The sequence below is a fragment of the Anomalospiza imberbis genome, chromosome Z (genome assembly GCF_031753505.1).
Source record: "Anomalospiza imberbis isolate Cuckoo-Finch-1a 21T00152 chromosome Z, ASM3175350v1, whole genome shotgun sequence".
Lineage (NCBI taxonomy): Eukaryota > Metazoa > Chordata > Aves > Passeriformes > Viduidae > Anomalospiza > Anomalospiza imberbis.
In genome coordinates, this window is record NC_089721.1 from 59,559,698 (window position 1) to 59,583,512 (window position 23,815).

The following is a 23,815-nucleotide window of genomic DNA, read 5'->3' on the forward strand; positions in this document are numbered from 1 at the left end:
TGTGTGAAGCTGCAGATTGCTCAAAAGCTTTGAGTGAATGTTTCTGGACAATAATATTGTAATGAGGGAGCAGCTGGCATTTGTAGAATGTAAGCCTCTTCTGTCTGAGGGGTGGTCTGTGTCAGAAGACGAGTGCTGTCATGTCATGCCTTGAAAATTGGGAGGATGGTGATGTTGAGGGCATCTCAGTTCCAGCTGAGTTCTTCAGAGCTACCTACAGCTGCCAGAGATAGTCATTTTCAGGAACACCTGCAAATATTCCTCTTTTTGGAAAAGAAAACCCATTCTTTCTGTTTAAGAAGGTGTGATGGGGTTTGTATATTGGTGGATTTTAGTGGCAGAGATTGGCTTGCAATAATACTGACAGTTTGACATTTAAAAGAGCAGTTTCTTTCCTAAAAACTTGAGACTTTTGTGAGCATCCAGTGGAGGTTTTCCTGTTGTTCTTACTGTAAAAAATGTGATTAACTTGTTTCTCTAAAACTAGTTTTTTTTGGAAATCTGTCTCATTTATTTCATTGTTGTTTTATCTGTTTGCTTAAAAAAGGCGTTGAAAGTGAATGTAAGCTTTAGTATCTGGATTAATACTTCCATAGCCAGCTCTTAAGAGAAGGTTTCCAATTAGAGGTGTGTACTTTTGACTTCTGTTCATCCTCTCTTGTCCCCCCATATGTTGGTTATTTAATTGCTTTCAGCTGCAGGTACTGATATGCATGAGATTGCATATTAACTTTACACTAGTGATAGAGTGAGGAATACAGGAGCAAATGCTGACTGTTCACAGCTTGTGTGTTGAAAAATGCTCAGAGAACCCACTTGTTTCATGATTTATTCAGGGATCAAGGTGAATCTGACCACTCTGCAGTTCCCCAATGATCTTTTGACCTTCTCCCCTGACTGGTGTAACATTTGCCTTTTCTCAGTCATTAGGGGCCTCCCCAGTCTCCATGTTTTTTACATGACTTTAGATGTGTGAGAGAGAGGACCTTGTCTTGGTATCGCCCATCTCTCAGTACCGTTCGGTTCAGCAAGTCTTATCCTGTGGATTTATATGGATCAAGTTCTCTTATACAATTTCTGACTAAATCATCATCAACTGATGGCCATTCTTTGAACCTCCTTTAACCCTATTAGAACAGGAGTACTTTGAAGGTAAAAAACAAAGGCAAAGAAGACATTGTGTACCTCTCTTTTATCTGTTCCTAGGTACTATAAATCACCTGCTCCATTCAGTAACTATCCTGTGTTTTCAGAGGTCAGCCTTTTACTGTTCATGGGGCAGTAGAAACTCGTTGTGTATCCTTCTGATGCTCGCAGGTCTTACTGCTGGTGAGCTTTGCCTTTCCTAATACTATTCCTGCATGCCTAGACAATGTATCTAAATGCTTCCTTTGTAGCCTACCCTTGCTTTCACCTCCTCAATGCTGCCTTTTAGCAATGGAGTTCCACCATGAGTTCTTTGGCTGGGATGATACGTGTACTTCACATTATTGGGCTGGACTGTTCCTGTGCATGGAGAATGTCCTTTGACTTGCTTGCTTTCTTCTGATCCTTTACCATCATTGCAGCTTTCAGTGGGATCATACCTACCAATCCCCAATTTGCTTTCCGAAAGTCCATGGTCTGTACTCTATTGCTCACCTCCCTCTCTGCCCCCAGGGTTTAGAATTCCCCTATGTCATGGTCATTACTGCTGAGGCTGCCAGTGATTTTTGTATCCTTAATTGGTACTTCCCAGCCAGTGAATCATAGATCTGCTTAGCTATACACCAGCCCAGATTAGCCTATCCAGTACCTATATTAAGGAGATACTCTTTATAGAAATTCAGTTTTATTCTATTCTATTCTTTTTAGTGTGTGTCTCCACCTGCTCTGTTATTTTTTCAAGGAGATGTCAAGGAGATTAAAATCATTCAGAAGAACCAAGGTTGTGATCAAAAGCAATCCTCAAGTTGTTTAGGGTACTCTGTCTATGTGGGAGGTCTGTAAAAAAGTCTTTTGTCATGATGCTGCATTTCCTGACATCTTTTCTGATGTGGATCCACAAACCCTTGCCCATCTGTTGTCCACTAAAAGAGCTTCATAAATCCAAACTGGTCTTTTGCATAAAGGCACCCTTTACCTTCTTCATCTTCCATGTCTGTATTTCCTGAATAGTATCTGTTTGTCCATCACAGCTCTGCCATTCCTGCCAGATCTCAGTTATTCCAGTCACGTTGTGTGGTGACTGGATGCAGAGCTCTTGTTCCTCCTCCTGTGTGTTTTCAGACTGCATGTGTTGCATGTACACTTCAGACAGGGGCCCCTTTGGCCTGTAGTGTTGCTGCTTAAATGCCTCTTGTTCTTGTCACTCAGGGTCCTTTATTCTTTCTACTTACCCAGTTCTACCCAGTTCTTCACTTATCTGTGAATGTCCCTTTCTGTTTGGAGATGATGTGAGTTTGAAAGTAACTTGGCTGGTAAAAATTGATGTATTGCCTTGACTGATGCTGCTGTGAGAGGAAGTAAGTGGAAGGCATAATATACATGCACACTGACTATCTTCTGTTTGTTGCAAGCACTGGTACCTCCTTTGTCAAAATCTTGTGTGTTGGTTTGTGAAGTTTTAGGTTGTTCAATGGTTTTGCTTTTTGTTTTGTTTTTGTTTTTTTTTAAGGTTGTTCAAGAAAAGGAAGAGAGGAAAAGGAAGAGAGTTTGGTGACCAGCTTCAAATTTTAAAATAGAATTAACAGTTTTATGAAATGTGTTAAAGGCTGTTCCAATTATTAGAGTTGCATTAGAGATTGCTGCTCATGCTATAACCTTTTCCAAGGCCGGATTTATCACTTTGCAGTGAAAACAACTGTAGGCAATAGAATTTGGCGTTCCTGGCCAAATCTTTACTGGCCAGAGCCCAAGTAAATGCTACTGTTTGGTTTCTTTGTTTCTTTTTTAATTTAAAAACATAATTTCATTTTGATTTGAAAGACCCTGAGTAGTAGAGGTTTTGTGGATTTGGCTGCAGTTTATAGTTCCTGCAGCTATATTCTGTTTGTATACAAATTGCTGTCTAATTAATAATGTGATCTAATTTGTTTCCATTATATGTACACAGTGTTAAAATTGAACTTGAATATTTACTGTTAACTAATAGTAAAGCTTATGTTGAATGTATTAGGGTTTTTTTTTAATACTCATTTGAATACATTTTAATGCTTCCCTATAAACACACAAACACAGAAACAGACATGTACACACAGAGTTTGTTGGAGCTGGAGAAACAGAGCTGTGACTTTGGCAACTTCAGTTTGCCTGTGTGTGCTCTCCACTGATTCTAGTGAGACTGATAGCATAGCTTAGCCTTCCTGGGCTGCATCTCCTGCCATCTGAGTGCGTGCACATTTCTAATTGTTCTTCATTCTTTTCAGTTCTTCTTGCTGCAGACATTGTGCAGTGACCCAGTGATTCGAGCAGGTGATTAAAAGGAAGTCTCTGTTTGTGAATTACTTTGCAAGAGGGTGGTTTTGAGAGAAACCTATTCAGCAGACGTTTACTGTATAATGGTAGGTAGTTCTGCATCAAGTTCTAGTTTTGTTTGCTAGTTTCTACCATTTTGGAGAAGTGCAGGTGAACCTTTTGCACTCATAAGTGGCCTACAGTGTGTAGGTTGTGGAGAGAAAGCTGGAGTAGGACTATTAACAATACTTTGTTTTGTAGTGAGTTGTGGGGGTGTTGCATGACATTTAGCTAGAATAAGTTTACTGGTGTGTTTAGGAAACTAAGGTTACAGCTCTGAGGTGGTTTTTATTGGCAAAAGCATATTTTGCTGGGAAAAACTGCCTCCATCTCATAGATAAAAATTATCTTAAACCTAGGTTTGCTTTTGAAACGAAGTAGTGTATATGACTTCTTTTAAAATAATGTTCATGTTTATGTGTAGTACCTTGGCCTTTTAAAGCTGATGCTAAAGTAATAAAGTTAAAATTTGTGTGCCACTGTGTTGAGGCAACTCACAGATTTTACAAACTATCAAACAGGCAGGTATAGTTACACACAGACATTGAAAGAAAGAAAAACATGAGCTCCCTCTGGTTCATTTAGGATTTTAGTTCATTTGTGTGGTAGCTGAAGGCACTTTGCTCTCATCCTGATAAGCCTGTCCAGTACAAACTATACTACTCCTAGTTTTACTGGGTTTTAGTTACCCTGTAATGCCAGGTGGAACAGCACTGGGAAGGATTCACAAGCAAACCGTGCATTGCATGGTTTTGTGAATGAAGCATTTGTGGCTTCTTGATTTTTTCTGTTCCTTTATTTTTCCTAAGTATAGTGAAGTGACAGGACTGTTTTGATTAAAACAAATGACAGTTCTGCATTGGGAAACTTTTCTTAATCAATTTCTCTAGGTTATAGACTTAAAGTAGATGCAATTCTTAGGATAGAAAGAAAAAATTTCTTTATATCCATCATGCTTTTGATGCTTAAAAAATGAGCAATAGTTTAAGTTATTCTTCTCATGCTACACCTCTGTTTATAGTGGGGAGGGGGCAAGGAGATGTACTTCTGTTCATAGCAGAGAGTTGCACTAGGGCAACTTTGGTCAATGTGTCCCATTCACAATTGAGCTTGGTAGTGTTATGCCAGCTTTTCAGGTAATGCCCCTCTTGGTCAGTTAGTGACTTCTGAGCATGGAGTTAAAGGATGTCTGAGAAGACTATGGAGGCATGCAGAGGAAGGAATATTTCTACTCTCGTGTCAGGAGTCACTAAGTAGGTCTGTTGGAGACTGATCAGGGAAGCTAGCTGCAAGATCCTGGACTTTCTGTGCACATTCTTGGTCATGGATCTCTCTCGTCATTGTATATGACCCAGGCTGCTTTTGCTGATGGCTGTAGGAGTTGCAAAGTAGCAAAGAAAGGCTCAGCACATGTGTGGTGCCTGGCCATGAATGTAGGTACTGTTGGATAGACAAGCTGTATGAGAGGAGGCTGTTGGTTGGAAGGCATCTCAAATGTCAAGCATCTGTGGGTTAAATATTTGATACAGTTATCAAACATTTTTACAGAACCATTTTTAATAATCATCCTGTAGTTATTTAAAATAATTTATATTGTGGTTTCATAATTGTTCCGTTCAAAGGTCTTTTGTTTATCTGTAGTAGTGCTTCCAGCAGCTACCCAACCCCAGTAACAAATTAGCAAGTTGCTTTACATTTCAGGGAAACAATCTAGGTACTTAGGTTTTTCAGCTCCATACCTTGAAAACAAATGCTGTTGTAAGTCAAGATATGATGTCCCTTACTTTGTTGTTGGTTTTACTTAGCATATGTTTATGCTAGCGTGCCTTACGTTTTGCTGCTTTTGAATTCATAAAGGTTGTGCATGCTTTCTCTTTACCTTTAACATGGGAGGAAAAAAGCCTGAAGCAAAACCCATGGGCTGCCACAAAAATGCCTTCATATGGAAACTGAGTTAGGTTGGTTTTAATTAATTTAAATTGCCAGTTAGGATACTTCTTTGATTTATGGTTTTCAGTTTAACTTGGAGCATTCATCTAGAGAAAACTTGAATCTTAGTAGTCAATAAGTGTATTTCCTATTGAACATAACAATTTGAAGTTTTTATTTGCTAAATTTTGTGAGGAAAGGAGGTAACTTACAGCCACATTTAAGGAATTTATATAACTGCACATTTTATTGGCTTCTTATGTTCTGTGTTTTAGGCTTTTGAAAAATTGTATGGTTTACTTTGTTCTCCTTGATAAGATTAATTTTTATTTCTTAATTGATGATGGGCTTCTATTTAATAGAAATAGAAATTAAATTTAGACAACAAGCTTGTTAAAACAGTCTTGAAAGGCAGATGTGTTTTGTCAATATGCTGAAAATAAAGTGGCTTTAAGAAATCAGGAAAATTGAAGCAAAATTATTTGAGGGAGACGCAAATTTAAGAATTTTTTTCTTGATCTGTAGTATTTGTAGAACTAGTGATTTAGTATTCACTTGCACTTCTTTTTCTGATATGTAAAAATTAGACTGTTTTCTTCTATAATTTGTAATAAATTTCCTAAATTTGAATGAGCAAGCTATTAAACTATTTTTAATGGGAAGAGGAACAAAAGGTATCAACTTCAGAAAGAACGTCCTAAACATCTCTGACTTCATTTGATTGGCCAAGAACTTATTTCAGAGACTTCACTGATCCTAAAAGTTCAGAACTAATGTTCACTCTCTGAAGTATTCTATTATGTTTTGGTTTTTGTTCTAGACAACTTAGGTTTCAATTTCTAGTGCATTTGAAAATAGCTTTGATTGAGTTTAAATTCAGTATCTTAATTTAAATTCATGCATTTTTACCTGCTGGTTTCTGATATTCAAAGACTTCCTTGGATCAGAGATCGTAATCAAGGTTGTGCATACAATTTTTTTATTGATCATCATGATTTTTCTTAGCGTATTACTATGGCATTTCATTTTTCTGCATTTTTTGCCCTTTGTTATTAAGGGGTTGGAATAGAAATGCCCTTCTGAGAACTTCTCAGTAATCTTATCTTTTAAAACACTGACAAGTGTTTTAAAGTGTTGGACAGAATGTACTGTCCAAAAAATTGGGCTGTGTGGCTGTCTCAGTAGACGACCAGGTAGAAGAATATTTCTGTATGTGTATTCTGTATGCTGTGAATTAATGAGAAACTCCCTCTATGCTGCATATTTTATAGAGCCAAAGGGAGCTAACGTTTACCCTTGCTATTATCCATCCTGTTAGTTTTGATGTTGGCTACATTAGGCCATTTGATTCCAAATATTTAACACAGATGGATGGGTGCAATCCAGTTTATGTTGCTTGAATAGATAATTGACAAAAAGGTAGATTACCTTTCTGATGGATATTGCCTGTAGTGATTTCAGAATAGCATGTTAGTTGGAGCTAATTTTGTTAATATGCTCTTTCCAAGAAGAAAAGATTCTTTTCTATTGAGAACCTTTGATGAGTTTTAGAAAATGCAAGAATTATCAGAAGTGAAAAACTGAATGGAGTTTAAATTAGTTATGAAAAGTAGAGGAATGAGAATAGGGCAAATTTATGGGGGATGGATGTATCACTCTTCACTTGTCAACACCATCCACATGCAACCTGCAGATCCAGAGTTCCAGAACTACTGTTTGTTGTGAGCTTTTGTTGTTGTTGTTGTTCGGCTGTGCCAAAAGGAGAAATGAAGTGTTATCTTCTGTGCTCTCTCCAGACGGAATTGCTATTGACCAGTACTGCAACAAGATTATCCATTTGTTCTGAAGTATCAAAGCTTCCAGAGTTTCTCTACTAGAGTTATTAATGTCTAACAAAGGTAAAATAAATGTAAATATTTGCTCCCATTTACAAATTTAACTCATTCATTGTCCATGGCTGACAAATTTCTAATCTGAGAGTTGAATATGTACCAGAAGAGTGCTTATGTTAACATTTAATGATCTTGCTGAGACCTGGTAGCCTATGGAATGTAGATAGACCAATTTCTTTGTTTTTAAAAGAGAAAAGACAACATTGTGCAATAATGACTGATGCAACCATACTGAAAAGTTGCCCTGTTTGCGATATTCAATAGGGCAGTGTGGGTGTTACTACACTGAGAAAGAAGCATATTGAACCCTGGAAGGTTTTCGCTTCTATCCTAGGGCATATGGTTCTTTTCGGAAGAGTTTTTCTGTCTGCTGGTATTGCTGGAGAAACTAAAGAATTTTTCCTGTTAAATTTGGGAGGACTTCAGAAGATACATTCTACAATCTCCAGGGTCCAGGACAAGGAGAAATGCATTTTGGCTTAAGAAGTTAACTGTATCCTGAAGTGATTTTGCCTCTCTTCTCTGCTCTTATGAAACCCCAGTGGAAATCCTGTACCCAGCTCTGGGAACCTCAGTACACAAAAGGCATGGACCTGTTGAAATGGGGCCAGAGGACAGCCACAAAAAATGGTCAGAGGGCTGAAGCACCTCTCCTTGGAGGATAGCCTGAGAGCTGGGGTTGTTCAGTCTGGAGAAGTCCTCCGGGAAGACCTTACTGTGACCTTTCAAAAGGAGGTTTAAAAGATGAACAGAGATTTACTGCCAAGGCTTGTAGTGACAGGGCAGGAAGCAAAAGTTTTAAATGTAAGTTTGTCAGAGTACTTCTTAATTGAAAAATTTCTAGTTAACCCAGTATGTTTTTCCAATTTCAAACTTGGCACAGGCTGAGTATTCAGTATTCACTGAATACCATGCCATTGTTCTGATTTACTCTCCTTATGCGGATGTCCTTTTAAATTAACCTTTAAAATTCAAAATCATCAAAAAATAAACCAGATTTTTGAAAGGCTGGAAACTGAAAGCAAGAAACCTGATGCTTTCTGTACACCTGATTGCTGGCTGAATTACTTGTAGTTTTACCTGTTGGTTATGCCTGTAATAACTGTCTCTCACATTTGCACCAGAACTAAAACTGGGGATTACATACCAGTTGATATCCTTCCTCAGGATAGACAGTACAGAAGAAAAAGGTTTTGAAAATGAGCATAGAGTGTGGACAAGTTTAAGTGGGATATAGGTGATGACAGGGACTAGGAGCTGTGGAGATGCCTGGGCATCTTGGAAAAGGAATACCAAGACTGGACATAGTAAGCAGTAGGGCATCTTGGTTTTAAAAGCCAGAGTACAAAAAAAAGGAGTTGCAAAGAATTCCCCATTTCAGAATTAGCACAGAATTGTTATTCTGAAAAGCTTAATGTAATTTACTTACTGAATGTTACTCCAAAAACTTAGAATCTGCTTTTTCAGAGAAACATTCATCATTTGATGATAGGTAAATATCAAATTTTGTTCTTATTTTTTCAGAAGCTTTTTCTTATTGATGATAATGATACTGCTGCTTGTGATAAACCAAGTTGAGATTCCTTAAAATGTTTCTCTCTTTAGAAAAGCCTTGTCAGCTTGAGACGGGATATATCCAGAAAGGGAGGAAAACTGTGATATTGTGGAATTGAAATCTCTATTATTATTTACTACAAGCAGCACTGGGTTAAAGGAGGAATTCTGTTGACCTTCTGTTCTTTTCCTCCAAAGTAACTTCTGTGTTATCGTCATAGCCTGGTTTGTTCAGGGGACAGAAATATTAATAAACATTTTCTGTGACTTTTTTGAGAAGTTGGTGTGGTGTCTCAGGCTGCTGATGGCCTTATATTTTGCATGTATGAGAAAAAGACATAAAATGTTGATTGTTAACATGGTTTTCTTTGAAACAAGACTGGGACAAATGCTTACTAATTGCAACAAAACCAAGAAAGACAGGAAGAGAGAAAGTTATTTCATGGCCTGTCAAATATAAATTAACTTTTTAATTTTGTTGGGGCAAGACATTCCTTACTGATTATTAATGTAAGTTGCAGTTGTAAGCACTTAATGGGCTGCAGGGAGGTGGAGGGTGTGGAAAGCTCATACACAGTAACAGAGCACTATTTAACTCTCACTTCTCTGGATTGTCTCTTAGACCACTTTTGATTGTGTTCAAGTTTTCACATTTCATTAAATCAGCTGTCTTTGGAGGGAGCTTGGGCTCTCTCTCACTTGAAACAATTTCCTAGAGGTGGCTTGATCATGCACCTTTAACCAGGCTTTCAGAATTGATTCTTGTAGAGAGCGCGGGACTCCAGGACGATTTGGATGGATGAGAGATCTCTGAAGTCAGGCCTTAGAAGATGTGGTTTATTAAAAGGGGTGAAAGGCCCTGCTTGGAGTTGCCAGGCGCAACTCATGGCAGGCCCAGGGAAATAGGGAGAAGCAGAGAGAGGGAGCAAGAGTTCCAGGTGAGGGTCCCAGGGGAAGGTCCAAGAGAGCGTCCGGTCCCTCGGGCACACCTTATCAGGGGGTTTCAAGGTGGGCTGGAACAGGACTTGGGCCAATGGGGTCACAGATACCTGATACTTCAGGGGAGGGTCACAGGTGTGGGATGAACCATACATTGGGGGTGAGACAGAGCATTCCATGTGACCTTTGGACCTATCTGCAGGTAAAGGGCGTTGTTTAATCAGAAGGGGGGATTGCTTTCAGCCTGGCTATACTATTGTTTTCTAGTTATTCAGTAGTCAAGGTTTGCTATTTCAAATCTAGTTCTCATCTCAATGTCTGTATTTTCCAAATCTTTTGCCAGGCAATCATATTTATAAGGTTTTCCTATTTCATCTTCCCCAACAGATTCTATTTCAGACAGATATTTGCAAGGTCAATTCCTAAGTAGGAAGTGCCTCTTTATTACCCTTCGCTTTATGGTTAGATTGAATATACTATGAAAATAAAAGACAAAAGAATAAATAATTGAGGTGCATTTAAATCTTTGTTTCTGGGATTTCACTGACATTGGACTTCATTGCTCTTTCCTATCTGTGTCAAAGAATACAGGAATTTGCACCAACAGTATTTTTACCACTGCAGCATTCTCTTCTCCCATCCAACCCAATCAAAATTGGAAACCCCAACCAAACAAGCTACCACAGCCTTTGTGCAAATTAATTCTAGATTTCATAAGTGATACCATAAAGAAACAGGCAGGAAGCAACAAGCTAAGGTTTAGAGTTAATATTGTGCTTCTATGCCTGTTTAGTTTTGTTGTGGTAATGATGGCTGGTTTATGTTGGTAAAAAATAAATGTAAGCCATAGAAAGCCCTTTATTCATTGCATCCAGAAAGTTTATATAAGCAGGTTTTTATCTGTTAGAGATTAAATTAAATTCTCAAGAGAAGATTAATGTCAAGAAAATCAGTTTAATAATGTAGATACAAATAGAGAAGAACAAATTGTTTGAAATTTCAGGTAGCTTTTGAATAGTAACTTAGATTCAGGAGGCTCAGAAATTCAAGACAACTGAATCTTCAAAAACAGTAATTCAAATTCCTATAAAGATGGAAACAGAAGCGTGTAGAGGATATCTGTGTGATCTTTTATGCTCATACCAGGCCTTTAATGTAGTTGTGCTTGGTATTTGCATCTCTTGCTTCAGCTACCACACAGTGGTTGATGAAAACTGAATTCCAGGACAAGATTAAGAGATTTTATCTTTTTTTTTAAATGCTTTGTGGCTTGCCAGCTTTATTCTTTGTTCTACAGTTGATTTACTTTCAGTAAAAGTCAGCCTTGAGTTACTGAAATACCTGTTTTCTCTCCTTTTCTAGCTGTTTGCATATGCTTTATAGCAACTGTGTTTGGTTGCCTTTTTGGGCTTTTGGTACTGCTGTTAGCCTCCTTTTGAAAGATGACAAGAACAGGCAAAAAGTTTGCTTCTTTCTAAGTAGATACTGAACGTCTTTGAGGAGAGGTTCCTTATGAAAAGGCACTGCTGTATTTTGGCCCTTCGGTACTATTTTCTGTGGTGAGTTTCACCTCACTCTTTGTCTATAAATGAATGACTTTGGGTGTACTGGTGGATGAACATTCACATGAGCCAGCAGTGTGTGTTTACAACTCACAACCATGTCCTCAGCTGTTGCAAGAGGCTGTCGCAAGATGGCCAGCAGGTCAAGAGAGGTGATTCTGCTCCTTCTACTGCACTCTGTTGAGACTCCGTCTATAGTACTACATCCAGCTCTGTGGTCTTTGTGGTTTTAAATGGAAAGAGGGTAGATTTAGTAATATAAGGAGGATAGAAAGAAGAAGGTTTTAACAACGAGGGTGGAGAAATACTGGAGCTGGTTGCCCTCATGTGGATGTTGTAGAAAAGTTGTAGAAATTCCATCTCAGAAAGTATTAAAGGCAGGTTGAACAGTGTTTTGAGCAACCTGGTCTAATGATAGCTAGACTAGATGGTATTTAAAGGTTCCTTAAAATCCAGATGGCTCTCTGATTCTTTGAAATTAGCTTGTACCCTAATGAATGAGTAGTGAATTTTCTCAGTGGACTTGAACTGTCATCTGACGCAGGTTTTTGGTTGCAAAGTTCTTAAATGATTTCCTGGTCCTGATTTATTGTCAGTCTTCCATGTCTGACATTTGCATGAGACAGCTGGAAACAGTGTGATTTTTATGAATTTGGTTCTTTAGAAATAGGAGGATACAAAGGTAACAGAGAGGGAATGGTCTAAATAGCTTATCTGACACAAATAGTGCTTTTACCATACTTATGTATATAGATCTTTTTCTCCAGTTGTGACCTTCTATGAGGAACCAGACTTAACACCCTGCTAACATTTTGTTGATGCTTGGCTGTGTAGTCTCTTCAGATACAGTTCATGTCTTGACATTTTGAGTGGTAAGAGCACCAGTAAAATACTGGTAGTGTGTTTACGGGTGTAGTAGTATTTCTGCATTAAGCTGATTTCCTGACAGTTTATTGATGCTGTAAATTTTTTCACCGGATGATTTCTTGCTGAACAGCTCTTTGAATAAGCAGGAAAAAAACTATCCCTAGAGCAAAGCAACTGCTGTCAATAAATCTATGGAAAACAATCCTTGGCAGTGGCCTCTTTCCTTGTCCCAGACTGCTGTGCAGGGGATGAAACCATATGGTTGACTCTGAGGGTTACCAGTCCATCTGAAGTGTAGTTGTTCTCTTCACTAAAAAAAACATGTAGCTGCTAAAGTTAGTGGAGAAGGAAGGAGGCAACAGCTAGGCAACAGTACTTCTTGTATGAGGTGAGGGGGCCATTATTATAAGCGTGTTTGCAAGCACAGTGTTGAAGAAATTTTTGAGACTATGTTCACATCTCCATTAGGTAGGTTTATTGGCCATCTCTCGTGTGACATTCTGGACAAATAGCAATGTTACAGTCTGGGGTCTTGCTCTTCATCGGTGCATCGTTTGTTACCAAATAGGGGCTGTGTGGTCATCTTCACACAGATTGGTTTTGGTGGGAGTTTCTGTTGGTTTTATAGTCCATGTTGAAATACGGTTGTTACAGTTCATAAACCACAAGCTATGGGCTGTCTACTCTAGCTATTTATTTAAAAATACTATTTAAGTTGCTAGGTTTGTCTTTACTAACTATTATTAATGTTCAGATTTTTAGCTCCAGTTTTACTTTAATACCTCTTTGACTTACACAACATAGCCTTATAGTTCAGATAAAGTTCAGCTTGCATCCTAACAATTCAAGCTACTGATATCTACTTCTAAATAATATAAATTTTTCTACACTTAAGGTAAACAGTATGTAGATGGGGTTGAGGACATGGTTGTGAGTTGTAAACACACACTGCTGGCTCATGTGAATGTTCATCACCAGTACACCCAAAATCTTTCTTTGCAGGGCTGCATTCAGTCAGTTAATCCACCAGCCTCCATGGAAATGGGGGATTGCACTGACCCAGAGGCAGGACCTTGCACCTGGTTAAATCATGACACCTTGTTAAACCCCATGAGGTTTTACATGGCTCAATGCCATCTAGTGGCATCCCTTTCATCAACTGCACCACTCAGTGTGGTGTCATCCATAAACTTGCTGAGGTTCTGCTCAATTATTTTATGCCATTGGTTAAGGTATCAAAATGTCCCAGTAGAGACCCCCAAGACACCAGTCATTACTGGCTTTCACACGGATACTGAACTGTTGACTGTAACTCTTGAGACATGGCCAGCCAGCCTGTCTTACCCATCAAACAGTACATTCATCAGATCCTATTCCCTCCAATTCAGCAGTAAGAACACTGTGTGTGACCATGTCAGAGGTTTTGCAGAAGTCCAGGAAGATATCTGTAGCTCTTCCCTTGTCCACTGATGCAGTCAGGACTCCATCATAGAAGGCTGTGAGATTATCACAGCCTTCTGTGATGGAGTCCTGACTGCATCAGTGGACAAGGAAAGGTCAGGCATGATTTGCCCTAGGTGAAGCCCTGCTGTCTGTCTCTAGGTAGCTCCATGTCTTCCTTATGATTTGACATAGCTACCAGTAGGATCTATTCTACAGTCTTGCTGGGCACAGAGGTGAGGCTGACCGGTCAGTAATTTCCAGTAATTTTTACCCTTTTAAAAAGGGCGTGTCCAGAAGATAGCCAAAAGTGCCCCCTGGATTATTGATATGAGGTACATGAATCTCAACCATCTCAAGGGCTCTAAGGACATACAGAAATAACACCTAATATAAAAGCCAACCTTTGTGTGGGGAAGAGAACAATTTTCCAAAAACTGACTTAGTCCCATGATCAGTACATGTTTCTTAAGGGGTAACCTAGATGTATGGATTCAGAAGAGATTACTCCCGTGGACATGGCAGTCAGGTACTTGAACCAAGCGAACAACACAATCACCAGTTTCTCCCCCTAAGCTGGCATTCTCTTTAGATCTTCTCTCATGATAAAATCATTCTGCAGTGGTTTTCTGAAGAACTGACATAAACTTAAGTTGCAGCTTGAAACATATGACCTCTGCAGCTAAAGTACAAAACCACACTTCCTCTTAACTGCTATACTACAAGACTCTTACAATACCCACCTAACAAAGAATACTTGAGACACAAAGCTTGATGCTTTAAGACACAGAGGTTAAAGACAAGTATTTAATCAGTTTTCTCCCCTGTGTATGGTAAGATTCACATCTCCATTCACTGCAGTTATCTCTATAATATAACAAAAATAATTAATAGTTTATTAACAAGCTGAAAGGAAACTCCCTTTCTGCATTAAAATCCTGCAAGAGAAGGACACTATTGCTAAGAAACTCTGAACAGCATGTCCAGTTTGTGGTGCCTGGTCCTTTGCTTAGTAATTAGTCACAGCTTCCTTGCTGCTCCCTGAAGGCTGTAAGGGCCATTTTGTGGATAGTTCCTGGAGTAAGCTGTCCAGTTTGTACCTGCAAATTTAAACTAGATGTTCTTTGAAGTAAAAGTGTTTATACAGTCTTGTAGAGACACAGCAGAAACTTCAGGTAAAAAGGTCTTTCTTCATTTCTGATTTATAGATGAGTTTTGTTTATGAAGCAGAGGCCTGCCTCATATTCAGGCTTTTTGCTGTACTAAAGTATGTCCGTCTGTTCTTTTTTTAAGCTCTGATATTGTTAAAATATGTCAGACTTCATGTTTTTAAAATACAAAGAGCCTTTTATGTTCCTCTCCTTTTCTCCAGAAGTGTCTGAGGTGTCATTCAGTCAGAAGTTTGACTGGAAGATACACTTAATTTATATGAAATTAATGTAGGCCCAGATTTTTCCTTTTTTTTTGAACTCTCAGTTGTGTACTTTTCATCCCATTTTCTTGCTGGTTAGTAAGCATGCTGTGTTGTTTCTCTGACAGCTGCAGAAAAAGGAAAAGCTGAGGGAGCATTTCTTGCTGAGTGTTACCATGCTTCCTGATGATTACTAGATATCTGAGTTTTCACTGGGTGTGTGGAATTGAGGACAGCATTCCCTGGCTGAGCATTGTGGTGGGGAAACCAGTAAGGTTGATGGGGCCAGGGTATGGAAGGGGACACCAGAACTCAGAAAACACCAGCAAACCTATGCTGGTTGCAGTTTGACGAGATCATGGATTTCTTGACAAGTAGAAGAAGCAGGAGGAAAGGAAGGAGAGAAGCTCAGGAGGTATTTTACCTTTTTTTTCCCTGCTTTAGTGACTTTAGGCTGCTTCCTGGCTAGAAGGTACTCCAGAACTTTATCACAATGTTTTAGATATGTATACTCCATGCTGAGGAGTTGCTTTAAATTATCAGTGTTTGTGTCCCATACCATGCAACTGAAAAATATTAGCACTTCCTAGAGTGTAATAAATTCTTTCAAGAACCTAAGTTAAAGTGGATGCAAATCCATGGGAATTTCAATTTGTTGGAGTTTATAAAAAAGGGAGTGGAAGAAAGAAGGGGGAAATGGCAATCCTAGTATGAATTGTATGCAGCTAGCATACAAGGTATCATGTTTCTTCTTTGTGATCAGATTTGCACACACAGGGAAAGAAGTTTAAAAGTATTATAATATACATAATTTGCAGCCTTGTTCTTACTTGACCAACCTGATTAGCTGTATCTTTTATTGAACTCACCTCTAACTTTTCTGTTGTAACAGCAAAGTATTCTGTTGACCCATTGAGTAACTTCTTCATTGCAGTTTGAAAGGTTCTTGAATTATAAGGAGCATCTAAAATCTAAATAATGTGCCACAGGTAGAGGAACATTGTTGACTAGAATATTATAATAATCTGCAGGAGTGGTTTGCATTATTTTGTTAGAAGTTGAGGCTGCTAGATCACAGATAACTTAACCTCCCTTCCTTGTATTTTTTCAAGTAGACTAGCCATTCATGGTTTTATCTCACCAAATATATATATACTCCATTCAAGTCACAGTTTTTTTAAAGGGAGCAGTTAATTAAAAGTCTAAGCTTGATCCAATTCAGATTTTGTTTCCATGCATTTCCTACTTCCCAATCTCTAGTCTGCAAATTAAACACTTAGCCCAGAACTTGTCTGATTCATGCAAGTTAGTAAGACTCAACAGCTTCACTCTAGATAAAGTAGGTTTAATAGTACAGGTGTCATACACAAATGATTTCATAATGAGACTGTGCTGGAGAGTCTAGTCAGTGTCATTCATTTAAGCAATGAGATATTTCCAGTAGCACTGAAGTTACTGTATTAAAAGGTTTGATTGAATTCACATGTATTTTTTCTTTGGACCAGCATTGTGTGTGTTTGGATGGTTTAAATTGGCAAGCATGAAGCAGACCTTTCAAGCCTGATACTGATTTTCCTTTTATTAAAATGCAGAAGTTAGACAGCACCCATGAAATTCTGAAGATTCTTTTTGCTGTTCAGTTTAATGTGTAGGTTTAGAAGAGAAACAATCCCTTTCCTGTGGTAGCTGGGGAGAATAGCACTCTTTCTTTCTTGTCTGTTCCAAAAGAACTGGAGTGCAAGTCATAATACTAAGCTGGGTATCTCACTTTATTTGAAGAAGGGCATGCAAAAGAATTTAACTGTGTTTAAAGAGGTTGTATATATACATATAGTGCATCAATTGAAGGGCATTGCTCTTTACCTTGTCTGATACTGGTAGTGGTGAAGGAATGCCTGATATAATGTTTCACATACGCCTGCTGTGTTTTGGTGGTGTCTCAGAATAAATTGAGGCTACTCTTTTGTCACCTAGGTATTAGAAGCTGTGAGTCTGAGAAAACCAGCTGACTGTTACAAAGTGCCCTGTTACTTGCACAGTATGGAAATTGCTTTGGATTGTGAGAGAGAGGAAGTTCAAACTGGAATTAGGTTTGAGAAAATGATAGGCATTAGACCTCAGAGTTGCATCTCCTGAACACAGTAGCAAGGAAGTGCTTTTGGGAAGGTATTGTGGGCAGTGGCCTGCCTGCTACATTCTGCACCTTATGTAGGAGTCTTGATGGCATTTTCTCCACTCTAAGTCAGCTTTGCAGTGATAATTCTTGAGTCAGAATTAAAGCTTTGATTGTAGTAGCTCTAGGATATGCTAACCCTGGAGTGCAGTTGGTCTTGAGTTGATCTGAAATTCCCTGTAAATTTGGGGATATGAAGGTAGTTTAACTGAATTAGTATCTACTCCCTGCAGTCGGTGCAGTGCAAATTGGCTTTTGTTCCTTTCCGTCCTCGGTCCTCGGGCATCTTTAACGGTTAAACAACAGTTGAAAAGTCTTTGACACAGACTAGAGAGCTGCTGAAGTCATCTTTTGAGATTCTGACTCTGATCTTCCTTGCAGGTATGTGAAATGTGATTAACCTGTCTTCAGGTTTGTCTCAGTGCAATCTGTCAGAAAGAAAATGAAACATAACTCAGTTATTAAAAACTGCTTTTGTATTTTATGTGTATAAATATAAAAAATATTTTTAAGATCAGAAAAGTTCTACAGGATTTTCCTGACCATTTAACTCAACAGTATAGATTGCACTGTCATGAAGCAGAGCCTTTAGCTGGTAGTCTGCTGTGTCAGTGTCTTCAGATCTGTTACCTCTGCTGGCCCATTCAAGGGACTGTATTATCAATGCTGTCTTTGATGTAAACCCATATCCAAAAGCAGCTTTTGGTGAGGCTGTTGGTGAGGTCAGCCAGCTCACTGGTGCAGAGCAGCCAGGATATGTGTAATGCCTTCACTTCTTGCAGTTAGGGATTGTGTCTTATATCTTGTTATTGTACTGTAGGGTATTGGTTGACTGCAAATTAAACAAATATGTCATAAAGGCCATGAATAATCCTGTTAAGAGAAAAAAAAAAGAATTTAAAGGAAAACACTGGCATATTCTCTGCTAACTGTAGAACAGATTGGTTGGTTGTCTGCAGAACAGTTGAGTTTGACTGAAACGTGTAGATAAAACCCAAACTAGATTTTTTTTTTTTTTATTGGTAATATGGATGTTATTAGAATTGAAGGTATGGCATAATGAAAACTGATGAGCTGCCCAGGTGTCTTATGTTGCATAACTTACTGGAAGCTCTGCTACTGGAGGTATGTTGCTACTGTTGGTATCTGTTACAGCTAGAAAAAAGTCAGCTTATCGTTGTGAAGGTGCATGCAATCACATTTCAAGAAAAGCCTATCTGTAAAGTATATAATGTAGCCTGTAATGCAAGGTCCACATTTATGAATTTTAATTTGTTCAGGAATAAGTCTTAGGGATTTAACCTCTGGAAGTTCCTTTCATTATCCACATGTGTGGATGCCTGAAACAAGTTTATATGTATTTGTTGTAATTTGGCTGAACTTAACTATTTTTTTGTTGCCTATTTTCTTATTTTAGACCAATTGAAAAGGTTGTATTTTTACATCAGTTCTGCCTCTGGGTTAATGGTCAGAAAGATATCAAACTTTACATTTAACACTGTGTTCTCCTGAGTTTTGTAGCTTGCTTTTGAGCTTGAACTGATTCCAGTTCAAGAAAACACTTGAGGTTTGCAAAAGTCTGAATCAAGTGGGAGGGGAGCACTGCATATTTCGAACAGTTTAAACAGGTTCATTTTTTCCATTTTCACCTTGAAAATTCACTGTATAGTGATTTCTTCTTTGCCTTCCCTTCCTACAAAAAATATACAGTATAATCATGCACTACTTCTGTTCAAGGCAGTACAATGACTCCTACGGCAAAATAATGTTTTTTCTGAAGTGGAAAGTCAGAAAGAAGCTTTGTAAAGTATTTTCATATATTCTTTGGACAGAAGTCTCAGGAGTGGGGTAAACCTTTGTAGGTGTGTACTGTCCCTTTTGTTCCTATGCCTAAAAAAACTTGTATAGAAACATTAAGCAGGCAGAAATTCCATTACAAGAAAATTGGACACAATTAAAACTTTAACCTTGGAATTTTCCTCTTTTATTCTTAATTTATTGCTGGAATGAGGCTGGTGGTTTGTGATCACCCAGGGTGCTGAAAATGTTCTCTAGTACAGTATATAAACTTGAATTGCATAGCTTCTCCTTATTTTTATATGCACATATGTACTTTACTGCATTTGTTTTTTTTGGATTGATGAGCTAGCTATAATTTTTATTCCATTTAGAATTATTTAAAAAATATATGTGAAGACATTGGAACACTTGTAAAATGTCTCTTGGATGCTTGTTCTGTTATCAAACCTAGCTGTTTGGCAACTAAATCTTAGAGAAAAGAAAGTTTGCTAAATTTACCTTTATTATTAGTGTTCACAGAAATTGGGTTATCATTTTAGTTATTTTTTTTCTCCCTTCCCTCCTTGTTTTCCAGGTAGTATTGGTACATCGTTTCAATGCCACTCAATCCATCAGGATCACATTTGTACTGATGACAGTGACAAGGTGAGATTTATGTGAATGTTTCATTCACAAGATGCATATGCAGGGACTTTATATATTGCTTTTACTACAAAAAGATGTATTGCTTTGCATACATAGAAGTCAGTTTTCAGAGTTACTTTTTGAACTGTCTCTATTGTAGTAAGATTTATATTTTTCTCCAGACAATTTTTTGGACATTTAATGATAAATTAGTCTTAATATTGTGTTTTTATTTTTGCTTGTATTGCTTTGCCATATTGACACCCTCAGTTAATAAAAAACAGCAATGGCTTTGCCAATTTCTATATAAGGTAGGATGCCTTATTTCTTCTGACTTTAGAGATTAGAGCCTAGCTAAGTGTTCAAAGCTTTTTTTTTGTTTGTTTGTTTGTTTTTCCACAGTAGATGTATTTTCCTGTTTTTTAATTGGGAATTGAAGCTTTTAAAAATTGGAACTTCTTGTTCAGTGGTGCAGCTTCAAAATAGCAACATGTCTAGTTGCGTGCATGAGTTTCCCTAATGCTTTTTTGGCATATTTGCAAATTAGTTTCCTTGGGGGTCAGTAGAGTACTGGGTATTAAATGTTCAGTGATACTTGGATCACTACTGTAATTGTGGCATACAGAAAGGAGTAGTTTTGACATTTAACTGCTTGTGAGACTGGCTGTTGATAGTTTCACCTTAAGCTTTATTGTCTGTAAATACTGTAAATTGATTAACTTTAGTTCAACATGTAATGTGTCTTACATTGCATACAAGTATGACATGTCATAGTAAACTAACTTCTTGGCTTGACATGTCTCGAAAGGGGTGGGTATTCGTCAAATTCTAAATAATTTTTCTTGGGAAGTGAAATGCAACCTGTGTGGCACTGCCTTAATAAGTGCACTAATCACTGTGTTTTGAAACTCTGGAATAAGTTAATTTCATAGTTGTTCCAGCTTATCCTAGAGCTGGAGTTGTTTTCAGAAAGAGCTTCTTTTACTGATCTACTGCCTTATTTTCTTTTATTTTTTCCTCTCTTACTCTCCTTTCTCTAGTTTTATGGGGAGTTTTTTGTTAGTTTGTTTTGTTTTGTAGGGGTTTTAGGTTTTTTTTTTTTGTTTGGGGTTTTTTGGGGGGGTTGTTTGGTTTGTTTTTTTTTTTTTAGTGTGTGTGTATTTGTTTCTTGTTGGGTTTTTTTTGGGTTTTTTTTTTTTTTTTTTTTTTTTTTTGAGGGGTTGGGTTTTTTTTTGGTGTGGTTTAGTTTATTAGTTTAATTTTATTTTTTGGTACCACCCTAGATTTGGTTACTGGTTCATCCTACAGATACAGATCAAACATGCTATCTAGAACATGACTAACATTATTTTAAGTTTCCACTTAAAATTTTCTGGTTAGATATATTCAACAGTATTCACTGATTTGTTTTTTGGGCCTTGTGTACTCTGCACTGGAAGATTCTTGGGTGAGGAATGGATGAGGAACATTTAATTTCAGAGCCATCCTAGTGCACCAACCTAACCATTTTCCTTTTGTGAGTCATTACATGGAAGACCATTTATTGTGTTACACTGATTGTCTTTCTTTAGTTTTATTTCATATCAAGGCAATTAAAACTGATTTAAATCTTGTTGGAAAATCCATTTGTTAGGTGCTTCACTGGTTTGGGGGCAGGGGAGTAGGAAGGGGTGTGGCAGCTTACCTGGTATAAGTTTCAGAAGAGCAATTGTTTGGCACACCACCTGCCTCCATATTAATAGAGGAACTGGGCCAAATGTTATTTTTTGCATAATTAGAAATGGTGAAAGAAAACAATCTTTCTCGTTAGGGTTGATTCTGCACCAATTGAGAAAGAACTTCCAACTGTAAATTTTACTTAAGTAGACCTAGTATAAAAAGCAGAAAGAATGTGGTTTTGGGTCTATTTAAAAGACATGTTTTTCCCTCAGGTGTCAGGTTTACTTGGTTAGGGTTTGATTTTTCTGTTAGAATACGTGAAGCTGTCTGACTTGGATTTTATAGGAAATTCTAGTTGATTCCTTGATTAAAATCAACACTTTTACTTTGTGACTTGTTTGGAAAAACAACAGTTGTCTTGTCCAGGTCCCTCTGGATGGCATCCTGTCCTTCAGGAGTGTCAAACACATCACTCAGCTTGGTGTCATCTGCAGAATTGATGAGGGTGCACTCGATCCCTTCATCTGTTTCACTGATAAAAAGGTATTGAGTAACACTGGTCCTGATACAGATCTCTGTGGGACACAACTTGTCACTGATGTCCATTGGGACTCTGAGCCTTTGGCCACTGCCCTCTGGATCCCCACTGATTGAGGTTTATTGTTTTTTTTTTAAAGGGTTTGTGTATATGGATAGACTTTTTTTAAATCACAAGTAATGCTTCCTAAAAGCAGCCTGTAACTAGGGTACATTTGCAATCCCCTCTCATGCCTTGCTTGTATTCACATATGCCTAGATTCTTGTGTTAGTTTTGGTCACAGTTTCCACTGTGAATTACTTTGAAAATCAGGTTCTGATTTATTCTGCCATTACTGAGAGATACCACCTGTTCATTTTGGTATGAATATCATTTAAATTATACTAAATGCTGTATTTAATGGATTTATCTCCAAAATCATTATTTGTTGAGCTGAAAAACATGCATTTAAAATAGTTTGATTAGTCAATAGGCATATTTCAGCAAAATAATTTACTGCTTTTTGCCTGATTGTGCATAACCGGTTTTTGCATTTTAGAAGAAATGTAAAGGTTAGTATTTGACTGGCAATCCATATATATTTTACAGTAGTTTCTCCACAAGCCCAGATGTCATTTTCTGGACAACAGCATGAGAAAAGTTCCACACCACACATGCTAAAGGAATGTTGCAATCTTAATGAAAACAATTCCCAGGCTTCCACCCCAATTACTTGATTTTGTTGACTTGGCACATGAGAATCTTGAATTCATGTTCAGTGACATCAGCAGGAAACCAAAGTGTAAGATTTTTCATGTGTAGACTCACTGCATTAAGAGGGATGTGTTATTTTTGAGAGCATTTTTGGTAGTACTAAGAACTTGTCTAATATTGTAGCACCAAAAGAAGTACTTCTTGAATTACAAAGAAATCTAATACAGCATAGGCATAAAATACATTTCCCATTTTACTTGATGTAGTAAAGTGATTAGAATTGAAATTTATTTAAAAATAGTTGTTGCTTTGGTGGTGGGAACTTTTAAACCTCAGTGCATGAGTCAGGGCACTGTTTTTTCATGTTTGTAATTTCTTTGATTTTTGCTTTAAAGTATAAATATTAAATAAAAGAACTGAGTAAGTTTCTTTATTGAGCCAAGCATTTAGTTAGGGAAAGACAGTTGTAAGAAGGAACTGGTATTCCTTAGTATATTACTGCAGTGGATTCCTCCTAGGGTTAGAGATGTATTGCTATATATCTGCAGGTATATCATCCTGCAGAGCCTTTCAATCATACCAAGTTTATTTAGCTTTTAAAATACTTTTTTGTCCCTTGGGTAGCTGTTTCACCAGTGGTGTGCTTCTGTCAAAGAATGCTAACTCATCTTGAAAAGAAAGTCCAAAGATGCAACCCTTAACTACTCTTGCAACATCTCTTTTCACAGATCTCATCAAGTTATATATTCCATGCAGTCAAAAACCAAACTGGCCACCTAGTAGTAATGACAAAAAAAAAAAAAAAAAAATCACTGTGGGGCAATCCACTGGAATTTTTTTTTACTAGTACTAAGGGGTTGGTAACTATACTTTTCTTACCTCCTTTTTAGCTTATTTTCATTTATTTTACTTTCACAGTGTGTAAATAATTTTTTTTTATTTTTGCTGTTTGGTACTTGGACTGAAATACATAGCTACATAATTTATTTTGCTGTTTCTAACCTTTAAATTTCCCAGCTATAGTTTGTACATCTTCCACACATTTTGTGTCATCTGCTCAAGGTGACCCTCCCTTGACAGGGGAATTGGATAGGATGATCTCCTGAGGTCCCTTCTAACCCTAACAATTCTGTGCTTCTTTGAACTTACTCTCATTTGCTTGTCTGAATGACATTGTCATGGACATCAGGTACTCAGTTTGTAATACAGAGGCCTGTCAACTCATTAAAAAGATGTTTT

General features: G+C 37.7%; 2 protein-coding genes across 3 annotated transcripts in view; one reads left to right on the plus strand and one right to left on the minus strand.

Moving 5' to 3' along the window:
* GTF2H2 (general transcription factor IIH subunit 2) overlaps window positions 1–23,815 on the minus strand; it is a 459,966-nt gene that overhangs the window by 366,881 nt on the left and 69,270 nt on the right. The gene's annotated exons all lie outside the window — the stretch shown is intronic.
* Window positions 1–23,815, plus strand: part of RNF38 (ring finger protein 38) — a 110,233-nt gene that overhangs the window by 36,757 nt on the left and 49,661 nt on the right. For both annotated transcript variants that reach the window (XM_068176737.1, XM_068176738.1), the window contains one exon: window positions 19,637–19,707. In XM_068176737.1, coding sequence (XP_068032838.1) covers window positions 19,637–19,707 — 71 coding nt within the window. The remainder of the gene's footprint in view (window positions 1–19,636; window positions 19,708–23,815) is intronic.